Here is a 22,472-nt window from a genome sequence, read left to right on the forward strand (position 1 = left end):
CACAAACATTTTATATAACTTTGTTAGAACATACCAAGATATGGCAGAAGTCAGAATCCCTACGGTGAATTATAAAAAAAAAATTTCCTTCAAGTTTAAGTGTTACTGCGGTTATATAAATAGTGTGGATTACAGAATAAATCATTTCCAAGACACTTTCAAAAGTAAAAGTTGAAAATTTTCCGGCTACCTGAAATTTCAAAAATCTATTGCGCTTTGAAAAAACTAAAGCAGCATCATTTCAAATGGTGGTTAACTCACAAATGTGCATACAACCACCCTGTCACTCAGGCATGTCAAGTCCCAGGCAGAGCTGGTGGCAGAGGCTCTGACAGTTAAAAGGCCAAGAGGAGCAGCTATGCAGCCCAGGGCACCCAGGTTACATTCTCAGGATGGGGGGGAAAAAAAAAAGTTAAAACTGAAGAGACTTTTCTTACAAATGCCAAGCCTCTACTTCAAAAGTAGCTCCATTAAACACTGAGTGCTTTGACTTCCTCATCACTTTAAAACACAGATGGTACAAAGGGCTTCATATAGAGATTTTTTGAAATTGTATTTTACATCAGTGCTAATAGCTAATTTAGCCGAAAGAACTACAAAATGCAGATAAAGATTAACAAAACAAAAATTCATGTCACTTAATATGGTTTAAATTAGAGATCAGCTATCAATACTCTTTTAAAGGGCCAGAAAACAAACCAGGCCATTATTTGGAATGTAAGTTAATCATCCATATAAAAGTTCTGTTATCTATATAAATTAGATCTATTTTCAAATTGAAATAATTTAGCTATTTAAATTACCATTTTGAACAATAAAAAAGCAAAAACTATACATTTAAAATGATATGGTAAATGTGTTTTTTATCACAAAAATAAGCAAAAGAATGACACCTTTTGTTACTATATGATACTAAGAGAGATGCAATTAAGTAATCAGACTTTTTAAGTTAGTTCTCCTTTTGTACTCAGAAGTTCAAATACCCAGTATCAAATCCCTAAATCTCTAAACAGTAGCAAAAAACTCAGTCTAACAGTCAAACCACCCTCTGTGCCCCTGCCCCCCAGGTTTAGACGGACTAAAGTGTGAGAAATTTTCCAGGACTTGTGAAAAGAAAACATCAGGGCTTTATGTGAGAATCAGTTTTTTTAATTTGTGTGCGTGTGTGTGTGTGTGTGTGTGTGTGTGTGCGTGTATCTATTTAATGGAACAAGTTGATCATGTAAACCAAGAGGTAATTTCTCAAGTATTTTGGAATACGGAAAAGCTTCCCTATCACCCATTTTTTGGTCATCTTTTCATCACTTAGAATTATAATCTCCATGCATCGGTAAGGACACCGCACACAGATACACAAGCCTGTTTTCTTATTAGACTTGCACTGGAGATTGCTGAAGCAGGCTGGGCACAAACGCCAAAGCTGCGCAGTGCCTGCCTGTGTTCTTCAGGATCACACTGACCGAGCCCTCTGGCATCTACAGAAGCAGGGGTGTTCTCTCTCCAGCCGGCTGCTCCTTCTGGAAGAGCTCTCTGATCTGGGTTAATCGGCCATAGAGCCTCTCTCTCAGTGGCGGGATGTGGTAGCTGGGATCCAGGATGTTGGTCACTCTGCGTTCCCTCTCCCGTTTCCATAGCTTGTACGGGTGGGGAGGAAAACACGGTCGCCCCCTTTCTCTCCGAATCTGCAACGTAATCCCACTGACAGCCAGCATGCCCCATACTGCCAGGATAATAAAGTCTAAAAAACAGTAAAACGCACAGTTGGAACTTCCGTATTTCAAAACCAAGCAGATCTAACATGTAACCTTTCATAGCCTACCTAAATCTATGTCATCTTTTCTTAGTAATATAAGTCTTTGTGGTGAGTTTGTCCAAACATATGTTATTTCCTTACTTACAAACCAAGGAACGAGTGAAGAAACTATCATCTTATATTTGAAGATAGGAACTTCCTGTTACAGTCACATGAAAGTCCAGACAGCTTGTGAAGGAACCAGTTGTTTGGGTCCTTCACATTCCAATACTTTATGACCAGTGCCCACAGGCACAGTTGTTTGTGGTGTTTTCCACAACGGGGCGGGGGAAGAAGGCAGCATTCCAGGTATACCTCACACACATACATCGTGGAACACTGGACGCCACCATGCTTGCTCTCTTTTTTCCCATTCATCACCCCACTCACATAGAGTGCAATTAGAAATGTAGGAAGAGGTGCAACAAGTTGTACTGGGCTTCTAGTAAAGGCTTGGCGAAATAGTGTCTTGTATGTAAACTTCCAAGACATGTGGATTTCAAGGTCTCTACCATCAACCTCTTATCCAATGAGGGGGCAGGCTCAGGACAGTAGAAGGAAAGATTTGTGCTTATATATCTTTAGTTCTAAGACAGGCTTTTTCATCCTCCATGTTTTCACATTTCTGAAACCAACAAATCTTACAATCTTTGTGACCATTTAATTTAGTGGTCTTTTTTCCTTCAAAGAGTTCATGGAAAATCTGTAATGGGTAGAAATTCTACAACTAAGGAAAAAATATACTTACTAAAAATCACTTTTGCTTTCAATTACATGCTTTTTTAAAGGAGGGAAACGGAATAACCTAAAAAAACAGGTTGTCATTCTCATCCCTCATCCCACCCAACCCTTGGGTGCCATCTTTATTCTCAGCATTTTCTTCACAACTGGGAATTGACCAGGTAAGCCTAAGTAATCCTGATTGAGAAATTAACAAAGTTCATTTAGTAGAGTTTTAGAAGTATGAACTTTAACCGCCTAACAAATTTAAATTCTTTGTTTCTATGATCATAAGTTATTAACAGCATTTGAATGGTGTTTGCTTCCTCCTTATGTCCAGTTAACTTTCTGTCCTCCAGCTAATTTTCTTTCATTCAATCACCAAGTGCTTCTGTTAGCACAGGTGAGCCAATATTCCTAACTGACTATCGCTCTGATTCTTGGATTTAGGGTCTTACCATTAGTTTGAAAAGGCACACGTGTGAAAGCTCTGCGGAAATGAGGGCTGAGTGCTCTCTTGAGGACATTCAAAGCGATGTAAGAAAGACTTGTGTACATGTAACTGTCAATGGCCAAAACCACCGAATAGGAGCCAATGAATCCACAAGTCAGGATGTTCAGCTGTGGAAGAGAGGGAAGTTTTAAGCTTTACCTCTGGTAGAACAAGAATAGTTGCTAACTCTTATCACTGGCCTCAAACACAGGGAATCACTTCTGCTCACATGAAAAGGACCAAGTCTTAGAGCTGAATAAAGGTTCCTATAAACTAAGAACAATCTTTGACACCCATAATGAGTTCTTAAAACACAGTTTACCTTATATAAAAGGTATCTTCCCTGTGAAAGAACTTCAACAATAAAGTTTAATTAAACAAAGAACCACTCTTTTGCAGAGATGGCTAATGATCCATCAGGTTGTTGCATTACAGTGAGTCCAACCTTCTCTGCTCCCACTGTTATAAGCATATTTTTAAATTTTATTTTTTATTGAATTTATTGGGCTGACATTGGTTGATAAATTATATAGGTTTCAGGAACACAATTCTACAATATATCATCTGTATATTATATTGTGTGTTTACCATCCCAAGTCAAGTCTCCTTCCATCACCATTTACCCCCTGCCTTTACTCTCTTCTCTCTCCCCTCACTCCTCTTCTCTCTGGCAATCACCATACTGTTGCCTGTGTCCATGAGTCTTTGCTTAATCCCTTTACCCTTCTCACCCAGGCCCAACTCCCAGCTGTCAGTCTGTTCTCTGTATCCATGAGTCTGTCTCCACTTTGTTAAGTTTATTTTGTTCATTAGAGTCCACATATAAGTGAAATCATATGGTACTTGTGAATAAAACATGCAAACTGATGCAATAAGTGAACAACTAAAGGCCCAGGACAATATAATAAATAAATCTAACTGTTGATGAAACACTTACTATTCTTTGGCAGCCCATGAAAATTACTGGAATGAGAACAACTATACAAGAGAACGTCACCCAGAACACAGCATCATTACTAAATATTGTTAGGTTTCCTGAAAAAGCAAAAAGAAATAAAGAGTAGACATGTTCACTACGTTAAATTTCATTTTCTCAACATCTGAACATGGACATACATAGAAGGCTTAATGTGTAACAACCAGAGAATGTGTTGGCACTTAGAAATGAATTCTCATTTTCTTCATTTAGCTGTCAATACAATCACCTTTGAAAGGTGTGTCCCAGCAGATAGAAGGGTGGGAGTAAAATCAAGCAGGTAAATGCTCTGCATTTATTCCCAGGATGATTCACAAGAGGCCTGACTAATCCATGTCTTCCATCACAGGCTGTGAAGCTAGGCCTCAGTTTCCTAACCCATAAAATGAGAAGATTGAACCACTTCATCTCCAAACTCCAAACCATCCATTCCAGCTCTAAATTTATATGATTCCATGATTTTGTACTGCAAAGTAAAAAATACAAGGAAATGGGATTTAGAGCTAATGATATGAACTCCCACCCAACTGAGGCAGCAAAATCCATTTAGTAGATTTTTACCATCAATCAGGTCCTGCCCAGCCACTGCATACTGGAAGATGTGATCTCCTAATGCATCAGGAAAGACAGGAGCTAACCACCTATCTGTTCCTACTAAATTTTTCCAAAATATGGCATACCTTGGGTGACCCAAGATGAACATATTAGAACTCCTATTTATAAATAAATTTAAATGAGAATTTATGCCTGACAATTATTATTATTATTTTTAATCCCAAGGACATTTTCCACTGATTTTTTTAGAGAGAGTTGAAGAGAGAGGAGAAGAGAGAAATACTGATGTTAGAGAAACACATGGATTGACTGCTTCCTACGTACGCCCTGACCAGGGCCTGGGCCAGGGAGGAGACTGCAATCTAGGTGCGTGCCCTTGATCAAAATCAAACCCGGGACCTTTGGTCCGCAGGCCGACACTCTATCTATCCACTGAGCCAAACCAGGTCGGGCCTGAGAATTATTTAATACTGACAGTGGCACCATCGCTCAGTCCACCTGAAGGTGGCCCCACATGTTGAGACCCATGTATCCTGGAAGAGTAGGAGTTCTATAAATCCCACATATAAGTGAAATCATATGGTAGTTGTCATTCTCTGTCTGACTTATTTCACTCAACACAATACCCTCTAGGTCCACCCATGCTGTAGCAAATGGTAAGATTTCATTTTTTTTTCAGGTTGAGTAATATTCCATTGTACATGAGTACCACAGCTTTTTTTACCCACTCATCTATTGATGAGCACTTTGGTTGCTTCCATATCTTGGCTACTGTAAATAACACTGCAATGAACATAGGGATGCATAGATTCTTTTGAATTAGTGCTTTGGCTTCCTTCTGATATATTCCCAGAAGTGGAATCATTGGGTCAGAAGGCAGTTCCATTGTTAATTTTTTGAGGAACCTCCATACTGTTTTCCATCATGATTACACCAATCTGCATTCCCATTAACACTAATTGACAAATAAAAAATAAATAAATAAAGCTACCTGCAAACGGGTGGGGGGGGAGGGGCGCTGTGGGAATGAACCTGGCTTTAGGTTTGCTAAAATTAGAACAAAAGGGCCTCTCAATGGTCAGTAAAGGTTGTCAATTCTCTCTGGTCTTAAAAAAAAAATCTTTATAGAGCACCAGCTACATTCTGTTATACCCTGTGTTCTCAAAGTTGATAGCCTCAAAAGACAACTATACTTATTTCTAACATTTCCATCTACTTTAATCTGATATAGCAATACAAACACTAAATATAACATAAAAAGAAATAGCCTAATAGAGTTCCTTGGAATGTAGATACTCTTTTTCCATGTTTGACAACAATCAGGAAATGTAAGTTACTGCACAACTGCAAAGAAAGTTAACTTACAAGTTAACCAGATTTTTTACATGGATCGAAATTGAATTATGTAAAAAAATCAAAACAAACAAACAAAAAACAACAAAACAGAACCATCCCTGTGCTGCGGCCCTAAGATGACTACAAGTAGGTACCTGAGGAACACAAAGTTTGGCAAAGGGTGGGAGTGGAGGTTCGGGGTAAAAGAGAAGACTGAGAAAAGCACTGAGTTGCCCAAGTCAGCTGCCGTCAAAGCAGCGCCCAATTTACCTGAGGGCTCTATTGGGCTTCTACTTAAGATTCGTCTGAGGAAAGAGTTCCAGGGTTTAAAAAATGAAGAACAAAACCCACTGTTTTGCTATATATTAAGAATGCATTTTCCCCCCACTAATTCTAACAGAAACAGACTTAGACACACACCTGATCTCACAAATAGGAACAAAGCTGTCTCTAAAGGCCTTCTAGAAGTCATCTAGTACAGGTATCTTTGAGGAAAGAGGGCTTCTTATTTGTACTGACCCTCCCTAAAGTGCCACATCATCAAGTGCCAATTTCCAGAGCTCTATAGAAGACCCCACATCCCTGATGAGGCAGTACTTGTACCTAGAGAGCCCAAATGAGACCTTTCAAACAATAACTGAACGCACGCAACACTGAGTTACGCGTCTTTACCCAGTGGAGTGAAGAAAGCCACTGAAGAGACGAAGAAGCCCAGCACTAGTCCAACACACAGCATGCAGAGCGCGAGGATGCCAAATCGCCACCAAGCAGCTACCAAGAAGATCCCACCAAGACCTCCGGCGATGGCTGTCAGGACCAGACGAACTGCACAAAGACAGAAGAGGAACTGTGTGACCAGAGGTGGCTTCTCTGACTGCCTGCTTTAGATGCAATAGGCCATTGCCAGGGCTGCCCTTTGCCTTTCTGTTGGTCAGGCACCAACAGCGGTGGGTGGGCTCTTCAGTGGTGCCATGAGACCAGCATGGGCTCGCTCTCTCTCGGGAGGAGCCAGTCTGAGGCATGAACCCTAGCTGGAGGGCTAAACCTCCCAGGACTGGTGACAGGCATGACTTGGCACAACCAATACATTAGGAAGAAGGAATGACAAGCATTCTGTTAAACATGACAAGGACAGAGGGGTTATGTTTGTTTTAAGGCAGTGGTTCTCAACCTTCCTAATGCCGCGACCCTTTAATACAGTTCCTTATGTTGTGGTGACCCCCAACCATAAAATTATTTTCATTGCTACTTCATAACTGTAATTTTGCTACTCTTATGAATGGTAATGTAAATATCTGGCATGAAGGATGTATTTTCATTGTTACAAATTGAACATAATTAAAGCATAGTGATTAATCACAAAAACAATATGTAATTATATGTGTTTTCCGATGGTCTTAGGTGACCCCTGTAAAAGGGTCGTTCGACCCCCAAAGGGGTCACGACCCACAGGTTGAGAACCGCTGTTTTAAGGTGAAGAAAATCTTAACATTTTAACTGTTGTAAATCTCATATTTCAGTATATCATCATAGCTGAAACACAGGTTTATAATCCATAAGGACCTTTCATTTCCCTAAATACCAAGTAATTTACCAAGTACCAAAAACTTGGAAGAGAAGGTCTGAACAAGCAGTTTAGAAAAGATGTTTAGAATACAGGTTTTACATTATTTTACACACAAAATAGCATATCATACACAATACTGGACAAACTGTAGAAGCAAAGGTGGAGTGTAAACACAGCAACTTCCTTTTGAACACCTAATTAAGCTATATTATTTTTACTTACCATCATACTTAATAGGTGTCAGTCTGGTAATCAGTATATGAAAGAAGAATCCCATGAAGATAAAGCCTATGAAGAATAATTCTAGTAGCAAACCATCAGGAAAGAAAAAAAACACAAGTTATGGTTAGGTATTCTTTTTACAATGCAATTTAAGAATTTAATGTACAAATTCATGCTTCCACATTAGGGCATTTGGAGGAGAGAAATAATTATCTAAAGGCAGGAAAAATGCAGAATTCATAGGGAGTAAATATTACTATTAAATGGGTACACTATTAAAGTGTTAACCATAGATTATACCTTCTTGTATTTAGGTCAATTTCAATTGCTAAGTTGTTAATTTCAGAGCTCATTTTAATACAGTTATACTTCCTTCTTAAAATAAGAATAGTACTTCTGTCATTGTGTCTGATCTGAAATTGCACACTAAATTTCAACTTAAGAGAAAATAGATTGAAAAGGTAAAAAAAAGCCACACAAAATATTCCAAAGCAAAATGTGACTTTTATGTCTCCTTTTAATTCATCCTTTCCTTTTTAGAATGAACAATCCAGCCATTATCTTCATCCGTTAACATACCCAGTAATATCTTTGGGGCCTTCCATGCAGCTGAGGAATTAAATTCTTTGTTACAGAACCATTCTACACTTTGAGGAATTAAATATTCTTCACAATCATCTCTTCTCAATCAAGAAAAAAAGGTATACTGATGGAGGAAAAGGAATTGCTATTTCAAACAATTTGTTTAAGCAAGTTTATAGAGTTTTATGCGATCAGGATTATGTTCACTCTCCCTCTGATGCTCCATTTATACTCCTTGTTAATGACTTATACATGGAGTCCCACAGCCTGATTTATATGAAACCATGTCGAAAACCAACACTGAAAGCCACACACATACATATATATTTTTTACACTGACATCCTGATTCCTAACCTGTTATCTTTAACCAACTAGGATATCTAGCAAGTGAAGAAGTTTGCTGCACAAATCACATTTTATTCCACTAACAAGAGGAGGTGGTAAACTCCATTATTGGGAAAAGAGAAAAAATAAAAATGCAGAGCAACTCAGTACAATCTTTACTAAAACAACCCAACCACAAGTTTATGAAGACAGTGGAGGTCAACAGTTGCTTACTCTCCTTAAAGATCATCAATTCCCCACAGCATTTAAGAAAAAAGACCATGAGGCATGCAATAGCAACTACATCAGACACAATACCTGTTTTCCAGAATCTGTGTCCGAAGAAACAAATGAAGAGACCAAGCAGGGCAAACAGAGTGAAAAACACTTTGGTTGATACTCTTCCTAAAAATAATGAAAATTGAGTGAATAATACATGCAATTTGTTACTTTGTATTTAATCAATACAACAAAGCTTCATGAAAAAAGCAAAGTCAACTGACAGTAATTTATTCCATACATGTATAATTTATTTTAAACATATCCTAGTCGCTCCTAAATGAATTAATGTATGTAGGCAATGGCTGCTGGCATAACAAAATAAAAAAAATATATTCTTCCTGATAGGAGTATGTAACATATTCTAGGGGGAGGGGGCGGGAGGAAGTGGGAAAGGAGGAGGAGAGAGTATACCTAAAACAAATAATTCTGTTTCTTCAAAAATAAACTACAGCCTGGCCGGTGTGGCTCAGCGGTTGAGTGTTGACCTATGAACCAGGAGATCATGGTTCGATTCCCCAGTCAGGGCATATGCCTCGGTTGTGTGCTCGATCCCCAGGAGGGGGGTGTGCAGGAAGCATCTGATAGATGATTCTCTCTCATCACTGATGTTTCTATCTCTCCCTCTCCCTTCCTCTCTGTGAAGTCAATAAAAACATGCTTTTAAAAACAAAATATAATAAACTACAACACATTCATCACCATCATGACTCCTTTGAGATAAGCACAAGAAAATAATCCCTAAACTAAAACCAAATACAAAACACCTATATAAACTCATGTGAAAAAACTCACCACCAATCAAAATACATAAAACACTTAAGACTCAGATGGAAATACCACAAAGACCTACATTTAAGTGAGAAACACGAGACAGAAGACCAGGATTTGTAGGACACAATATATACCTACATAGCAGCTTTGCTGAGAAGGAAGAACCCAAATGAAAGAGGAAATGAAAGACAATGCCACATTCTGCTTATTTTAAGACCCGTGGTTGGGAACTGATGAAGGAAAGGAATGTAGCCCGCTCTTTTAAAGGAGGAACTGTAATTCATCCCAAGTTGATGACCAAAAGCTCTTCTTAAAAGAAGAATGCTAAATAGAGCTATCTGTATAAATAAAAAGCCAGCAACTGTAAAGCTAGAACAACCAGTCGCTATGAGGCCCACTGTGGCCAGTGAACTGGCCCGATCAGGGGTGAACCAGCCAGATCAGGGGGTGGGGCTGGCCCACCCCTGATCGGACTCTCCCCCCCCAATCAAGGGCGGGTGGACTGGGCAGCCAGCCAAATTCAACCCTCCCTTCCCCACAGCCAGCCCCACCCCCAATTGCCCACCCCACCACGATAGGCCCACAGCCCCTCCCCCCAGCCAGCCCCACCCCTGACCACCCCCCACACCCCAATGGGGGGGCGGGGCTGGCTGGCCAACCTCCTGCAGCCCCTCTCCCTAGCCAGCCCCGCCCCTGATCAGCCCCCGCAACCCCAATCAGGGACAGGGCCGGCCGGCCGGCTGGCCCACCGCCCTCAGTGCCTCCCCATGGCTGACCCCACCCCCAAATGGCCCCCCTACCCCAATTGGGGGTGGAGCCAATGGCCCATGGCCCCTCCCCACAACCAGCCCAGCCCTGATTGGCCCCAATAGGGGTGGGCCAGCAAGCCAATCTCCTGCCATCTCTTCCCCCAAACAGGCCCAGCCCCCATCCACCCCAATTGGGGCTGGGCCAGCTGGACCCCACTCATGCATGAATTTGTGCACTGGGCCTCTAGTAAATAGAATAAAAAGCAAATAGCAAAATATGTTAACTAGCATTTGAAGAATCTAGGTGAAGATTATACAAACATTGTTACTATTTTTTCATCTTTTCCATGAAACTATTTCAAAATAAAATGTTAAGTACACACACACACTGGTATCTTCCAGTGCTGGGAACAGACAGCAGAGAGTAGAGTAGTGTAGGGGCTTAAGAGGCATCTGTAGAATACATGAATGAATGAGTACTACACAAAAGCATTTTCAATATTCTTAAGTTCTATATTAGTTGATATAGATCTTCAAAGTCAAAGAAGAGTTTGCAAAGTTTAATTCCATATACTCACCAAGAGAAGGACAATTACCCTCCATTGCGTCAAAGCTGCAAGCATATGTGTGAGCAGGAACATAAGCAGCAGATGTATTGAGAACTGGATCCCAAACAATTACATTATAAATGACACCTTGTCCCCGGAGGGAGGAGAAGGAAACACTTGTCTTATCATTAGCTGTTAGAGTAACCACCTGAAGCCAAACATAATGCATGATTAGTGTTTAGACTTTTTTAAAGGCTATTCTGTTATAATCCACCTACATGTGATATCAAATTATAATATTAAAATATATTTCTTTTAAAAAAATACACCAACATGCTTAGTTTTATCAAAAGATTGTCATACACAGTTTGTATGTACTAATATAAACAAGCTCTTACACAAAATAGTTCTAAAGTTTTTATATAGTGTTAAATGTTAATAATTAAATAAAATAAGATATAAGTAGCATGTAAAGACTAATTAGGACAAAGCAAAAATATTTTTCTCTTACCTGCTAGATTGTAAACAACATAAGGGCAGGAACCATATTTATTTTGCTCACTAGTCTTTCCTCAATACTTAACACAATGCATGGCACAAGAGTGAGTGTTCAACAAGTGTTAGCTATTACTGCCAGTTACAGGGCTGGCAAAGTTTGTTAACACCTCATAGAGTACCAACTTATTTTTGTTTAACAGGCTCTGAAATAAGAAGACATTACATGTAGTTGTTATGCAATACTCCCTAACTTCAAAAATTCCCTTTGAAAGGTTGTTTTTAACACATTGTTTGCGGGTAGTTTTTATCGCGCGCTAACAGGTGGCGCGGGCCATTTTTGCTAATTTTTTGCACAAATGGCAACGTTCAGTAAAATTACGATAACTTTAGTTTACGTATTTATACGTTACCCGCATTCTACCGCTAGTCTATAAAAAACGTATTAATACGTGTCCCGCGCTCTACTACACTGGTAGAACGTATAAATACATTTCCCGCATACAATGTGTTAAAAAGGGTAATACATGTCCTAGAAGAAACAAAAAACTTATTCTATATAATAAAGAGGTAATATGGAAATTGACTGTCATACCCTCGCACAAGATGTCTCCCCCATGTGGTCAAAGATGGCCACCACAAGATGGCCAGCAGGGCAGGGCAGTTTCGGGGGGACCAGGCCTGCAGGGGAGGGCAGTTGGGGGCGACCAGGCCAGCAGGGGAGGACACTTGGAGGCAACCAGGCCTGCAGGGGAGGGCAGTTGGGGGGGACCAGGCCTGCAGGGGAAGGCAGTTGGGGGCGACCAGGCATGAAGGGGAGGGCAGTTGGGGGCGACCAGGTCTGCAGGGGAGGGCAGTTGGGGGCAATTGGGCCAGCAGGGGATCAGTTAGGCATCAATCAGGCTGGCAGGGGAGCGGTTAGGGGGTGATCAGGCTCCAGGCAGAAGCAGTTAGGGGCAATCAGGCAGGCAGGTGAGTGGTTGGGAGCCAGCAGTCCTGGATTGTGAGAGGGATGTCCAACTGCCGGTTTAGGCCCGATCCCACAGGGCAGTCAGACATCCCCCGAAGGGTCCCAGATTGGAGAGGGTGCAGGCTGGGCTGAGGGGACCCCCCCCCCAGTGCACGAATTTCGTGCACAGGGCCTCTAGTATAATCATAATACATAGCTATGTTTCTATTAATAAGTGAGAAAATTAGAGTTTCAGGAATAATTTTGAGCCGCTTATAGGACTTCCACTGCTCACAAATATTGTTTAGCTTTCACAAATATGTTTCCTGGGCAATGTATTCGGTCAAGTTCCACAAGATGTACTTCCTAGTCACCCATGTTTTTATTATGAAACCTTCTTTACAGAAGTAGAAAAAGAATAATACAATTAATAAACTACATTGCACTAATTAGATTTTACCACTGTTGATATTTGACCATATTTGTTTATCTATCCCTTCCTCCTTCTCTTTGCCCTTCCATTTTTTTCTGTGGAATCATTTTAAAGTAAGTTGCAGATATCATGACATTTCACTTCTAAATAACTCAGTATGCATGTCCTAAGACAGTGTTTCTCAAACTTAATGTGTCTATGAATCACTTGATAGTTCGTTAAAATTCGGGTTCTAATTCTGTTGGTCAGAGGAGGTATCTGACATTCTGCTTTTCTAACAATCTCTCTGATGACGTCAATGCTAAGCATCCATCTACTGCACTCTGAGTAGCAAGGTCTGATGTATGAAGGATCTCCTAAATATCCACAATACCTTAGCTCACCTAAGAAGTTTAATAAATTCCTACCTATTACAAATTCCATATTTGGGTTTTCTAAACATCTTTTATAGCTTTTCTCCTCTTTAACCAAGATCCAACCAAGTTGCATGCACAGTATTTATCGCTAGCCTATGTAATCTAGAACAGTCCTTCCCACTACCCTACTCCCACTCACCCAATAACTTCTGAAGAGATTAAGGGCAGTCACTTTATAGAATATTCCACAATCTGCATTTTTTAGATTGTGCTCAAGGTGTCCAATTTGTACTTTCACCTCCTATGTTTCCTGTAAACAGGAAGTCCAAGGACTGAATTCAGGCTATGCTTTGCTAGTATCCTTTCCAGGTGATGATAATGGTGACAATGTCAGACTGCCTTCATGTGAGCACCTAATGCAGGTGAACCCACGATCAGTGAGGCTGTGCTGATTACAGGGATAAGAAGGAGACAATCAGGTTACTCCATTCTAAAAACAGTGGACCCTTTACAATTAGAATCTGGGCAGGCTATTTAGGCATCCCGGAAATATCCTGTCCCTCACCAATCTTTCGCCTAATGATCCTTGCCTGAATTACTGCATTGAGGGTCACAAAATGGTGATTTACTAATTCAAATTATGTCTTCAAGATTTATTAGTTGGCACTGTTTCTCTCATCATTGAGAATGAATTACAGTTCCTCCCTCAAAAAAGGCAAGACAAATTTCTTCCCTTTTAACAAATTTTCAGGATAATTTGGCCTTTTCCAATGGTAGTAACTGGGGAGTTTTTTTTTTCATTTTTTTTAAGTATAGATCTTGTTTTTACTTATTCAAGACTTATAATCAATCATTTTATTTATTTATTTTTTCAAAATATATTTTATTGATTTTTTACAAAGAGGAAGAGAGATTGATAGAGAGTTAGAAACATCGATGAGAGAGAAATATGGATCAGCTGCCTCCTGTACACTCCCTACTGGGAATGTGCCCGCAACCAAGGTACATGCCCTTGACGGAATCGAACCTGGGACCCTTGAGTCCACAGGCCGATGCTCTATCCACTGAGCCAAACTGGTTAGGACCATTTTATTTTTTGATCACTGAATTGTCCCAAAGTTGGCCAGTGTGAGCCTCTTCAAACAGGTTCCAGAGTCTTTTTAACATGTCCTCATTAGTCACTGAGGGTTTCCTTGAATTTCGGCATACAATATTCTAACTCTTAAATAAAAGTTAAAAAGTAGCTTAAAAAGGTCCTGTTCCATGAGTTCTTATATTCTTCATAAGAATAGCCTCAGACAGTTTGGCTCAGTAGATTAGAGTGTTGACCTGCGGACTATAGAGTCTTGGGTTCGATTCCAGTCAAGGGCACGTACCTTGGTTGCAGACTCGATCCCCAGCCCTGGTTGGGGTATGTGTGGGAGGCAACCAACCAATGTGTCTCTCTCACATTGATGTTTCTTTCTCTCTCTCTCTCCCCCACCCTTCCACTCTCTCTAAAAATCAATCGAGTGAGGATTAACAAATAAATACATACATAAACATGGTCTTCAAAATTTCCTATTTTAATAAACTTTTCCCATAGAGCTTCCTAATTTGTGAATAACCACAATGAGTTTTCTTGTATAAGGCTCCCTCTTAGCATGGGGCAATGACATCCTAGGTGACAGAGCAACAAATTGAGATCTTGCTCTACAACAGACTGAGCCTCTAGACCAGCGGTTCTCAACCTGTGGGTCATGATCCCTTTGGCGGTCAAGTGACCCTTTCACAGGGGTCGCCTAAAACCATCCTGCATATCAGATATTTACATTACGATTCATAACAGTAGCAACATTACAGTTATGAAGTAGCAACGAAAATAATTTTATGGTTGGGTCACAACATGAGGAACTATATTTAAAAGGCCAGAAGGTTGAGAACCACTGCTCTAGACTAACCACATATGCCCTGTTTCCATCACCTCTTTCCATATAATCTGGTAATCTCTCAACCTTCTGGCAACAGCTCAAAGAAAATTTTTCTCCTAGTGAGAGATTTGGAGTTTGGGTTTAAATATTAATGCCAATGAGTATATCCTTAAACAGTTTCTCATAACACTATAACCTTTGTATTTGCCAAAAGTTTTAATCTAATAGGTACAGGAGTATATAGAAAATCACCACCCACTTCCATCCACATCTCAAGATTATCAGGTCATATATGTGGCTGCAACTAAAATGTAACATAATTTACATGCATCTCTTTAAAGGCCAACATTACTTTGATATATCACTTGCAAAGACTCCCAAGATAATAAGCAAAAGAGAATAAAGTGCAAATCCCAGAAAGACCAAGGAAACAGTAAAGAAATAAGCTCCTGGTAGCTTCTCCCCTACTCAGCTCCTAGAAAGGTGTCGCAATCTGGCTACTCAAAGCACGAGAATCAGATTTACCTTAATAGCATTGGCCATCACCTGAGGCACTTCGGCCATCCTCTGCAGATGCTTCAGCAACCCCTCTTCAGTGAGGTCATTCTCAGGCAGAAAGTACTGATAGACGTCATACTGCAACCTCCACCTAGAATCCTGCCCCGTCCTCGTGTCACATGGCGGAGAATCTGTGCCTCTAAAGTCAACCAACAAAACTGAGTATCAATCTCTTGTGGGGGAAGTCCCATCTATAAAAAGGAACCAAAAGCTCAGATTTCAAACTTCTGAAACAATGATTCCAATGTTGGCATTACGAAGGAAAATAACACACTGACAGGCAGAATGGTTATATAACCAGGCGTTAATGTCCGTCAGGCCTAGAGTCAAATGCTAGCTTTGTCAGTTGTTAGCTGTACTGGTAAGTAGGAAAGTCACTTACTCTCAAAGACCCTTAGGGAACCTTTTTATAAAATAAGAACAATTGCCCCGTCTTGATAAAAGTGTTAGAACTAAATGATAAAGAACATAGGACACTCAGCACTGTGGATGATGCACAGAGAGCATTCAAATGTTACTCAAACATTAGCTATCCTTATTATTAACCTAGAAACTAATGCAGAGTTTTAATTAAAATAAAATCCTTACCCCAAAAAAGTATATTTCAAGGCTCCAAAAGGATTTCCATATATAAAACTCTTTATGAAAACTAAGATGTACTTCTACGCTCATAAGACATTCAACATTTGGCCTTTCATACACACTGAGGGGGGCAATATTAACTATAAATGGCAGCTCAAGTATTAGTTACAATGTATGAATTACTTTCATTCAAAAAAACTAAACAATTCCATTTTACTAAAGAGAATGATGACTTTTGAGAGAGTTCATTGAATCTAGTCATACGTGTTCTAAAAGTAATTCTAAGAGGCAGACATACCTTGCATAGCCTAGGTTTGCTGGGGCAAATTTGATAGTTGTTTCAAAGAAATCATACTCCAAATAAATGTTGGGGTCAATATCTAAATCAAACTCCAAATTACAGCCTCCAGGAATAGGATCTGGATGAAAAATAAAGAAGTCACTCAACACAGAATTTTTTTATATATTCAAATAACACTCAGAAGACAGAACTCTACTCTTTCAACAACTTTCCATATATAAGTTAAATACAGAGCTTCTAGTTTTGTACCACCTCATGACTGAGGTTAAGCGGGTAAAATTAACTGAGGTTAAGGGCCCTAGAACAAGGGTCAGCAAATCTCTTCTGTAAAGGATCAGATAGTGCTGATTTTAGGCTTCAAGGGCCAAATGTCTCTGTGACCATTACTCAACCCCGCCCTCATGGCACAAGAACAGTCACAGACAACACATAAGTGAGTAAACATGGCTGCATTCCAATAAGACCTTATGTACAAAACGGGCAGCGAACTAGATTTGGCTCAGTCTGTAGTTTGTCAAACTCTGCTCTAGAGTTGAAATGGTCAGAAGAGACAAGAGATTCTTAAGCTGGGATCCAAGAATGGGTTTTAGGGGCTCCATGAACACCCTGAAATTGTATGTTGAAAGTGTCCATTTCCTAGGGAAAGGGGTCTTTATTAGATTTTGGGGACTATGAACCTACAAAAAGAACATAAGAACCCAGGGATGGAGGGGAAAAAACACTGCCAAAGAGGAAAGGAACTCCATGAGTAATAGGGAGAAAGACAGTGTCATATCAATTCTGCAAGAGTCTTTGTGTATACATTAAAAAAAAAAGAGTAAAAGACCTCAAAGACTCCCAAGACCATGTATCAGAATGGTATTTGAATATTTAATTAAACACACATTTATGGCATTCCATTTTATTAATAACTAGAGGCCCAGTGCACAAAATTCCTGCACTCTAGGGGGTCCCTCAACCTGGCCTGTGCCCTCTCGAAGTCTGGGAGCCCTCAGGGGATGTCTGATTGACAGCTTAGGTCCGCTCCCTGTGGGGAGAGGGCCTAAGGTGGCAGTTGGACATCCTTAGTGCTGCCACGGGCCTCTCCAGCCCACTCCCCACACTGCTTCTGGAGTTAACTTTCTAAGAGATGAAGTGCATCACATCATTCCTCTGCTTAAACACTCTCTATGCTTCCCCAGAACCGATCTCAGAATAGAATGTAAACCTCAAATTATATACAAGGCCCTCCCACTCTGCCTCCAGCCACACCCACTAATGCTATTCTCCAAACACTCCATTTTCCTTCAGTGCCCTCCTCTGCCTAGAATAACCAACCGAAGTGTTAAGGACTGTGTCTTGCCCTTTTGTTACCGCTTTTCCAAGGACTCCTTAAATGTTTTTCCAATGAATAAATGTATTCTCCTAGCTCCTTTCAGGACTTTCAACATCATGACAATTCTCTGGCTCCCTTGCTATTAAAACCTTTCTGGTTAAATATATTGTACTTACAATAAACACTTTTAATAAGATTACAGTTTTCCCCAAATATTCAGGAATAAGTCCCATATTCTAGACAGTAGTAGAAGTCGAAGACAGAAAGGTTACCACCTCTCTCTGAGTAGGAGAGTGGAATGGCCATATTTTGGACAGGCTCAGCATCTGAAGTCTCCAAATACCAAAAGCACATACTCTGCTCTGGTCTAAGAATGAAAACCAGTCCTTTGTCAGTGCCTGTTCCCGAGGTACTGGGGAGGAGAGTCTGCAATAAGGAAGAAAAGAGTCATCGTGAATAGGGAGTTGAGCAAAATATTAAAATTCCATAATTGATCTACTATGCATGTCCTATTCCAAATCTTCCCCAAACAGAACAGAATCAAAACAGACCTTCCTTAGAAAATTAAAGGGCTCTTTTCACCTCTATGTGCATTTGCCCACACAAACACATGGCAGAAATATTTAAAATACATGATCTTTGATCAGATGCAATAAAATTCCCAAGCTTTTCTATCCCCCAAATTAAGATGTACTAGGTCAGGTGCTAACACTACTGTTGAATGATGAAACTAAAATAATTTCATCACAAGTTTGATATCCTTTTTCAGGGGAAAACAACCCATGGGCTAAGGGAGTGCATGCCTGACATGCTGTGGAATATTGTTTCTGAGGGATTTGGGGCGAGAGCGAGCTCTATAGAGCGTTGGAAACAGCAATGCAGAAACAGGGCAGGATGGGCTAGGTGGTCGGGAAGTTCTTAAGATACCAGCAAGTCCTATTTGCAGGGTAATGTAAGCTAGCTGAAACCGAGTGGGAGGACTGTGATTGGCCTATGTTAGGTTTCCTTGCCAGGTTTTTCCATAACTGCAGACTGACTGGCAGGTTGATTTTTCCGTAAGGGATAGATAGGCTTCAATCTGACAATCATAAGGGAGAATGACCCAAATACTAATTGACAAACTACAGAATCGACAGTTTCAAAGAACCAGCTGCCATGATAAGCCTAAAAATCTTAAGTGCTAGCCAAAACCGGTTTGGCTCAGTGGATAGAGCGTCGGCCTGTGGACTGAAGGGTCCCCGGTTCGATTCCGGTCAAAGGGCATGTACCTGGGTTGTGGGCACATCCCCAGTGGGGGGTGTGCAGGAGGCAGCTGATGATGTTTCTCTCTCTTCTAACTCTCTATCTCTCTCCCTTCCTCTCTGTAAAAAAATCAATAAAATATATTTAAAAAAAAAAAATCTTAAGTGCTACACTTCGTCGGGAAGGGCAGAGGACACAGAAACAATCCTCTCCCCACAGACCTCTCACTTCCAGAGCTACATGCAGTCTGGTTATCCTCTCAGTAGTACAGACACGGTGAGAACTAAAGGCAGCACCGTGAAGGAACATTGTTATAATTAAAGATAACGAAGATCCTTCCTGCAGGGAACTGAGCTGGAGGACTGTGACTGGCATATGTTGTTCATTCAGGCCGCTTTTGTCACATTAGTTATGGCGACATCCCTTTATCCGAGCTCTGTTTCCTCAGAGGTAAAAGCAGGCACTGTAACTACTTTGTTGAGCTGTTGTGAGGATTAAATTAATTATATGGAAAACCAGGCACGGGGTTCCTAACTAGGAGCCCAGAGGCCCAGAGAGTTTCCCTAAGTCCCCATGAAATCACGCATGTATCTATACGCTCTGCCAGGTAGAGAGTCCATCAATTTCAGCAGATTCAAATCTATGGCCCCAGGAGCTAAGACTGCCAGCCTAGCACACAGTAGACATGCAATAAATATAAATGCCTTTTTCTTCTCTGCCCTTTCTCTTCCTTCAAATGTTGTCTGTGTAGTAATGTTATTAAGAAGGAAATTATACATGTGCCATTTTACTATGTCTCCTATGTAAGGGCCTGAATAGGGAGTTTCCTTTTGAATATAGTGCCAGAAAAAAACTTGGCTTCTTCTGAGTAATTGGCATGTTCTTCCTCCTAAGGAAGTTAGGAAATTTAACATGATTTGATTTTTGCTCTGGCTGCCATGAACTAAAGCAAAGTCAGCGTAAATGGGTCACAGGCACTGTCATCTCTTGCAATTAACAATTTATTCCTTCTTGTTTTCCAGGATCAAACTCTTCCATTTCTAGTCGATTAAACTACCACCCACAGGCATGTAACTTCAAAACCTTCATGACAGAAGCAGGATGTCAGGATAGAAATATACAAAAGACTTCGTTTGAGAGATTATATGACCAAGGCCTATAAAATATATATGAACTGGACTAAAAGAGCTTTGTTTAACAAAATCTAGGGTATTAGAATATAGGCTTAGGACAAACAGAACACACAACATACATAGTGGAATTTATTTGTCTAAAGAGTCATATAGGCTAAATAGAAATAGACTTGTAAAAGCTTAACATAATGGCAGGTCCTTAATAGCTTAGGCTAAGCCAGGGCATCTGAAAAACTTCCCAAAGCTGAGGCTGAGGTTAAAGGGTTTAGTGATGATTTCTGCAAGAGTTCTGAATGCTGCTAGAAGATTAACTCAGTGTTAGGATATTTTTTGTTTCCAAGAGGCATCAAAGAATAAAGCTGATCCTTCAGGGTCTTATTAAACATATATATCTTAGTCATATTCAACACCACATTAAATGGCTAAACAGAAAGGGAAACCCATTAAAATGTATTCACAGGTAAAAATCATCAAGGACCCAGGCGAGTAAGGGAGAAAAAAAGTGGGAAATCATGAGGAAAGCTTTAACTACATTCAGACAGGAAACTCTGGCACAGCTCACCCTTTCCCCAAACTCAGCACTCTACCACCTCCTCATTAAGTCAGAGGTCACCACATTCAAGAAAGGCCTGAGACAGTCACCTCTTAGCTGCTCTAAACCACTAATTTGACAGAAACCAACTTTGATTTTTTTTTTAAAGTTTAAGACATAAAGTTAAACATAAAGAGGCATCCAATAATTCCGATGCTTTTGCTAAATATAAGGACACAAACTGCAGAAACAGTTTTTACAGAAATAATCCTTTGTACTTACCTTAGAAAAAGAAATGGTTGTATTCTGATACTGTGAGTGTATTTGGAAAATAAGAAAAGTCACATTGCTGGAAATATTACGCAAAATAGCTTCCTCTGGAAAGGGTCTGTTGAGCTTGAAGTATCTAAATTTCCCCACAGAAAATTCAATAAGACCTACAACAAGAGAAATGTTTCATTATAATATACGAACCTCTAATATCAGTTTGTAGAAATCACATATATAAACACAGACACAGATTTAATCCTCAGAAAGAAAACTGGTTGACAAATTTTATTACTGCCCCTATTTCACTGATGAGAATTAAGCTTAAAGAGGTGAAGCAGCTCACCAGGGTGACTTGGCTAGTGAGCGGCAGAACTAAGAACTAAAATGGGAAAAAGGTATTTCAAAAGATGAGAAAAATTCTTCAAGTGGCTGAGGATGCTCAAGGTACCTGGCTCCCAGAGCCCAGAAAAAAACACCCATCTGGTAGCAACCACAACAATTCTAATCTGAACAGAGCCCCTGAATTTAAGAATTAACAACCCTAAGGATCTACTGACAACTGTGAATGCACTGATATTAAAGAACAGTAGGAACTAAGAATTCTGAAGTCACCTGGAGACACAGAGGTGGCTACAATTTTATCCCACCATGGACGAGCTGTGTGATCTTAGGCAAGTTTCTCAATTCTCTTAAACCTCAATTTCTTCAACTGTCAAATAGGACTGTATTACCTAGTTTGCAAAAGAAGGTGCCATCAGCACTGGCAAAAATGTCATTTGAACGCCCACCTCACATACTTACTTTATGAACCAGGGGTATTCTGGAAAAATGAGCTTTTTGTTTAAGGACCAAGTTCAGAGTCCACATAAAAGACAGGTTGTAAACAGTTTTCCAACACCTCATCTAGGCCTTTCCCATCCATTTCTGGTTCTGTTTATTAACTCACTCACTCTACCCATGGTTCTCTGTGTATCTTTCTCCTAGCTGCACACCAGTTCTTTCTTCATCCAAGCTAATTCTCAAATAATCCACTAAATAGGTAAACCAGGGTGAAGATAAATCACAAATAAGAAATACTTGGAGAACTGAAGTGTTCATTGCTTTAAAAGAGAGTAAGGAAAGACAGGACCAAAGAAATTAAAATACATTATTAAACAACTAGTAACTTGAAAAAATAAGTAGGGGTATTAAACATAGGTATCCCTGGGAATATATTTTAAGTGATTTCTCTTTTCTTTACACATTTCATTGTTTATAAAATTTCTACAGTGACAGTGAGGTGTTCTTTTCAGAAAGAAACCTTAATGGCACTCAAAACACAGCTTCTGCCTCAACTCTTCATCTGAAATTTATAAAACAGGAGCACCATAAGGATTCCCGGTCACGGCACATGCTCAGGTTGCAGGCTCCATCCCCAGTAGAGGCCACACAGGAGGCAGCCAAGGGACATTTCTCTCTCATTGATGATGCTTCTATCTC

At 40.1% G+C, this 22,472-nt stretch overlaps 1 protein-coding gene across 1 annotated transcript in view; it reads right to left on the reverse strand.

Annotated features, from left to right (window-relative positions):
- Positions 1-1,161: 1,161 nt before the first annotated feature.
- Positions 1,162-22,472, reverse strand: part of TM7SF3 (transmembrane 7 superfamily member 3) — a 29,304-nt gene continuing 7,993 nt past the window's right edge. Inside the window, exons 3-13 of the mRNA XM_059681133.1 lie at positions 21,006-21,160; positions 18,092-18,242; positions 16,499-16,619; positions 15,586-15,757; positions 10,948-11,125; positions 8,886-8,972; positions 7,661-7,741; positions 6,544-6,696; positions 3,943-4,040; positions 2,971-3,133; positions 1,162-1,738 (exon numbers count right to left, since the gene is read on the reverse strand). Coding sequence (XP_059537116.1) covers positions 1,476-1,738; positions 2,971-3,133; positions 3,943-4,040; positions 6,544-6,696; positions 7,661-7,741; positions 8,886-8,972; positions 10,948-11,125; positions 15,586-15,757; positions 16,499-16,619; positions 18,092-18,242; positions 21,006-21,160 — 1,622 coding nt within the window. The 3' untranslated portion in view covers positions 1,162-1,475. The remainder of the gene's footprint in view (positions 1,739-2,970; positions 3,134-3,942; positions 4,041-6,543; positions 6,697-7,660; positions 7,742-8,885; positions 8,973-10,947; positions 11,126-15,585; positions 15,758-16,498; positions 16,620-18,091; positions 18,243-21,005; positions 21,161-22,472) is intronic.

Source organism: Myotis daubentonii, chromosome 2 (genome assembly GCF_963259705.1).
Source record: "Myotis daubentonii chromosome 2, mMyoDau2.1, whole genome shotgun sequence".
NCBI classification, from domain to species: domain Eukaryota; kingdom Metazoa; phylum Chordata; class Mammalia; order Chiroptera; family Vespertilionidae; genus Myotis; species Myotis daubentonii.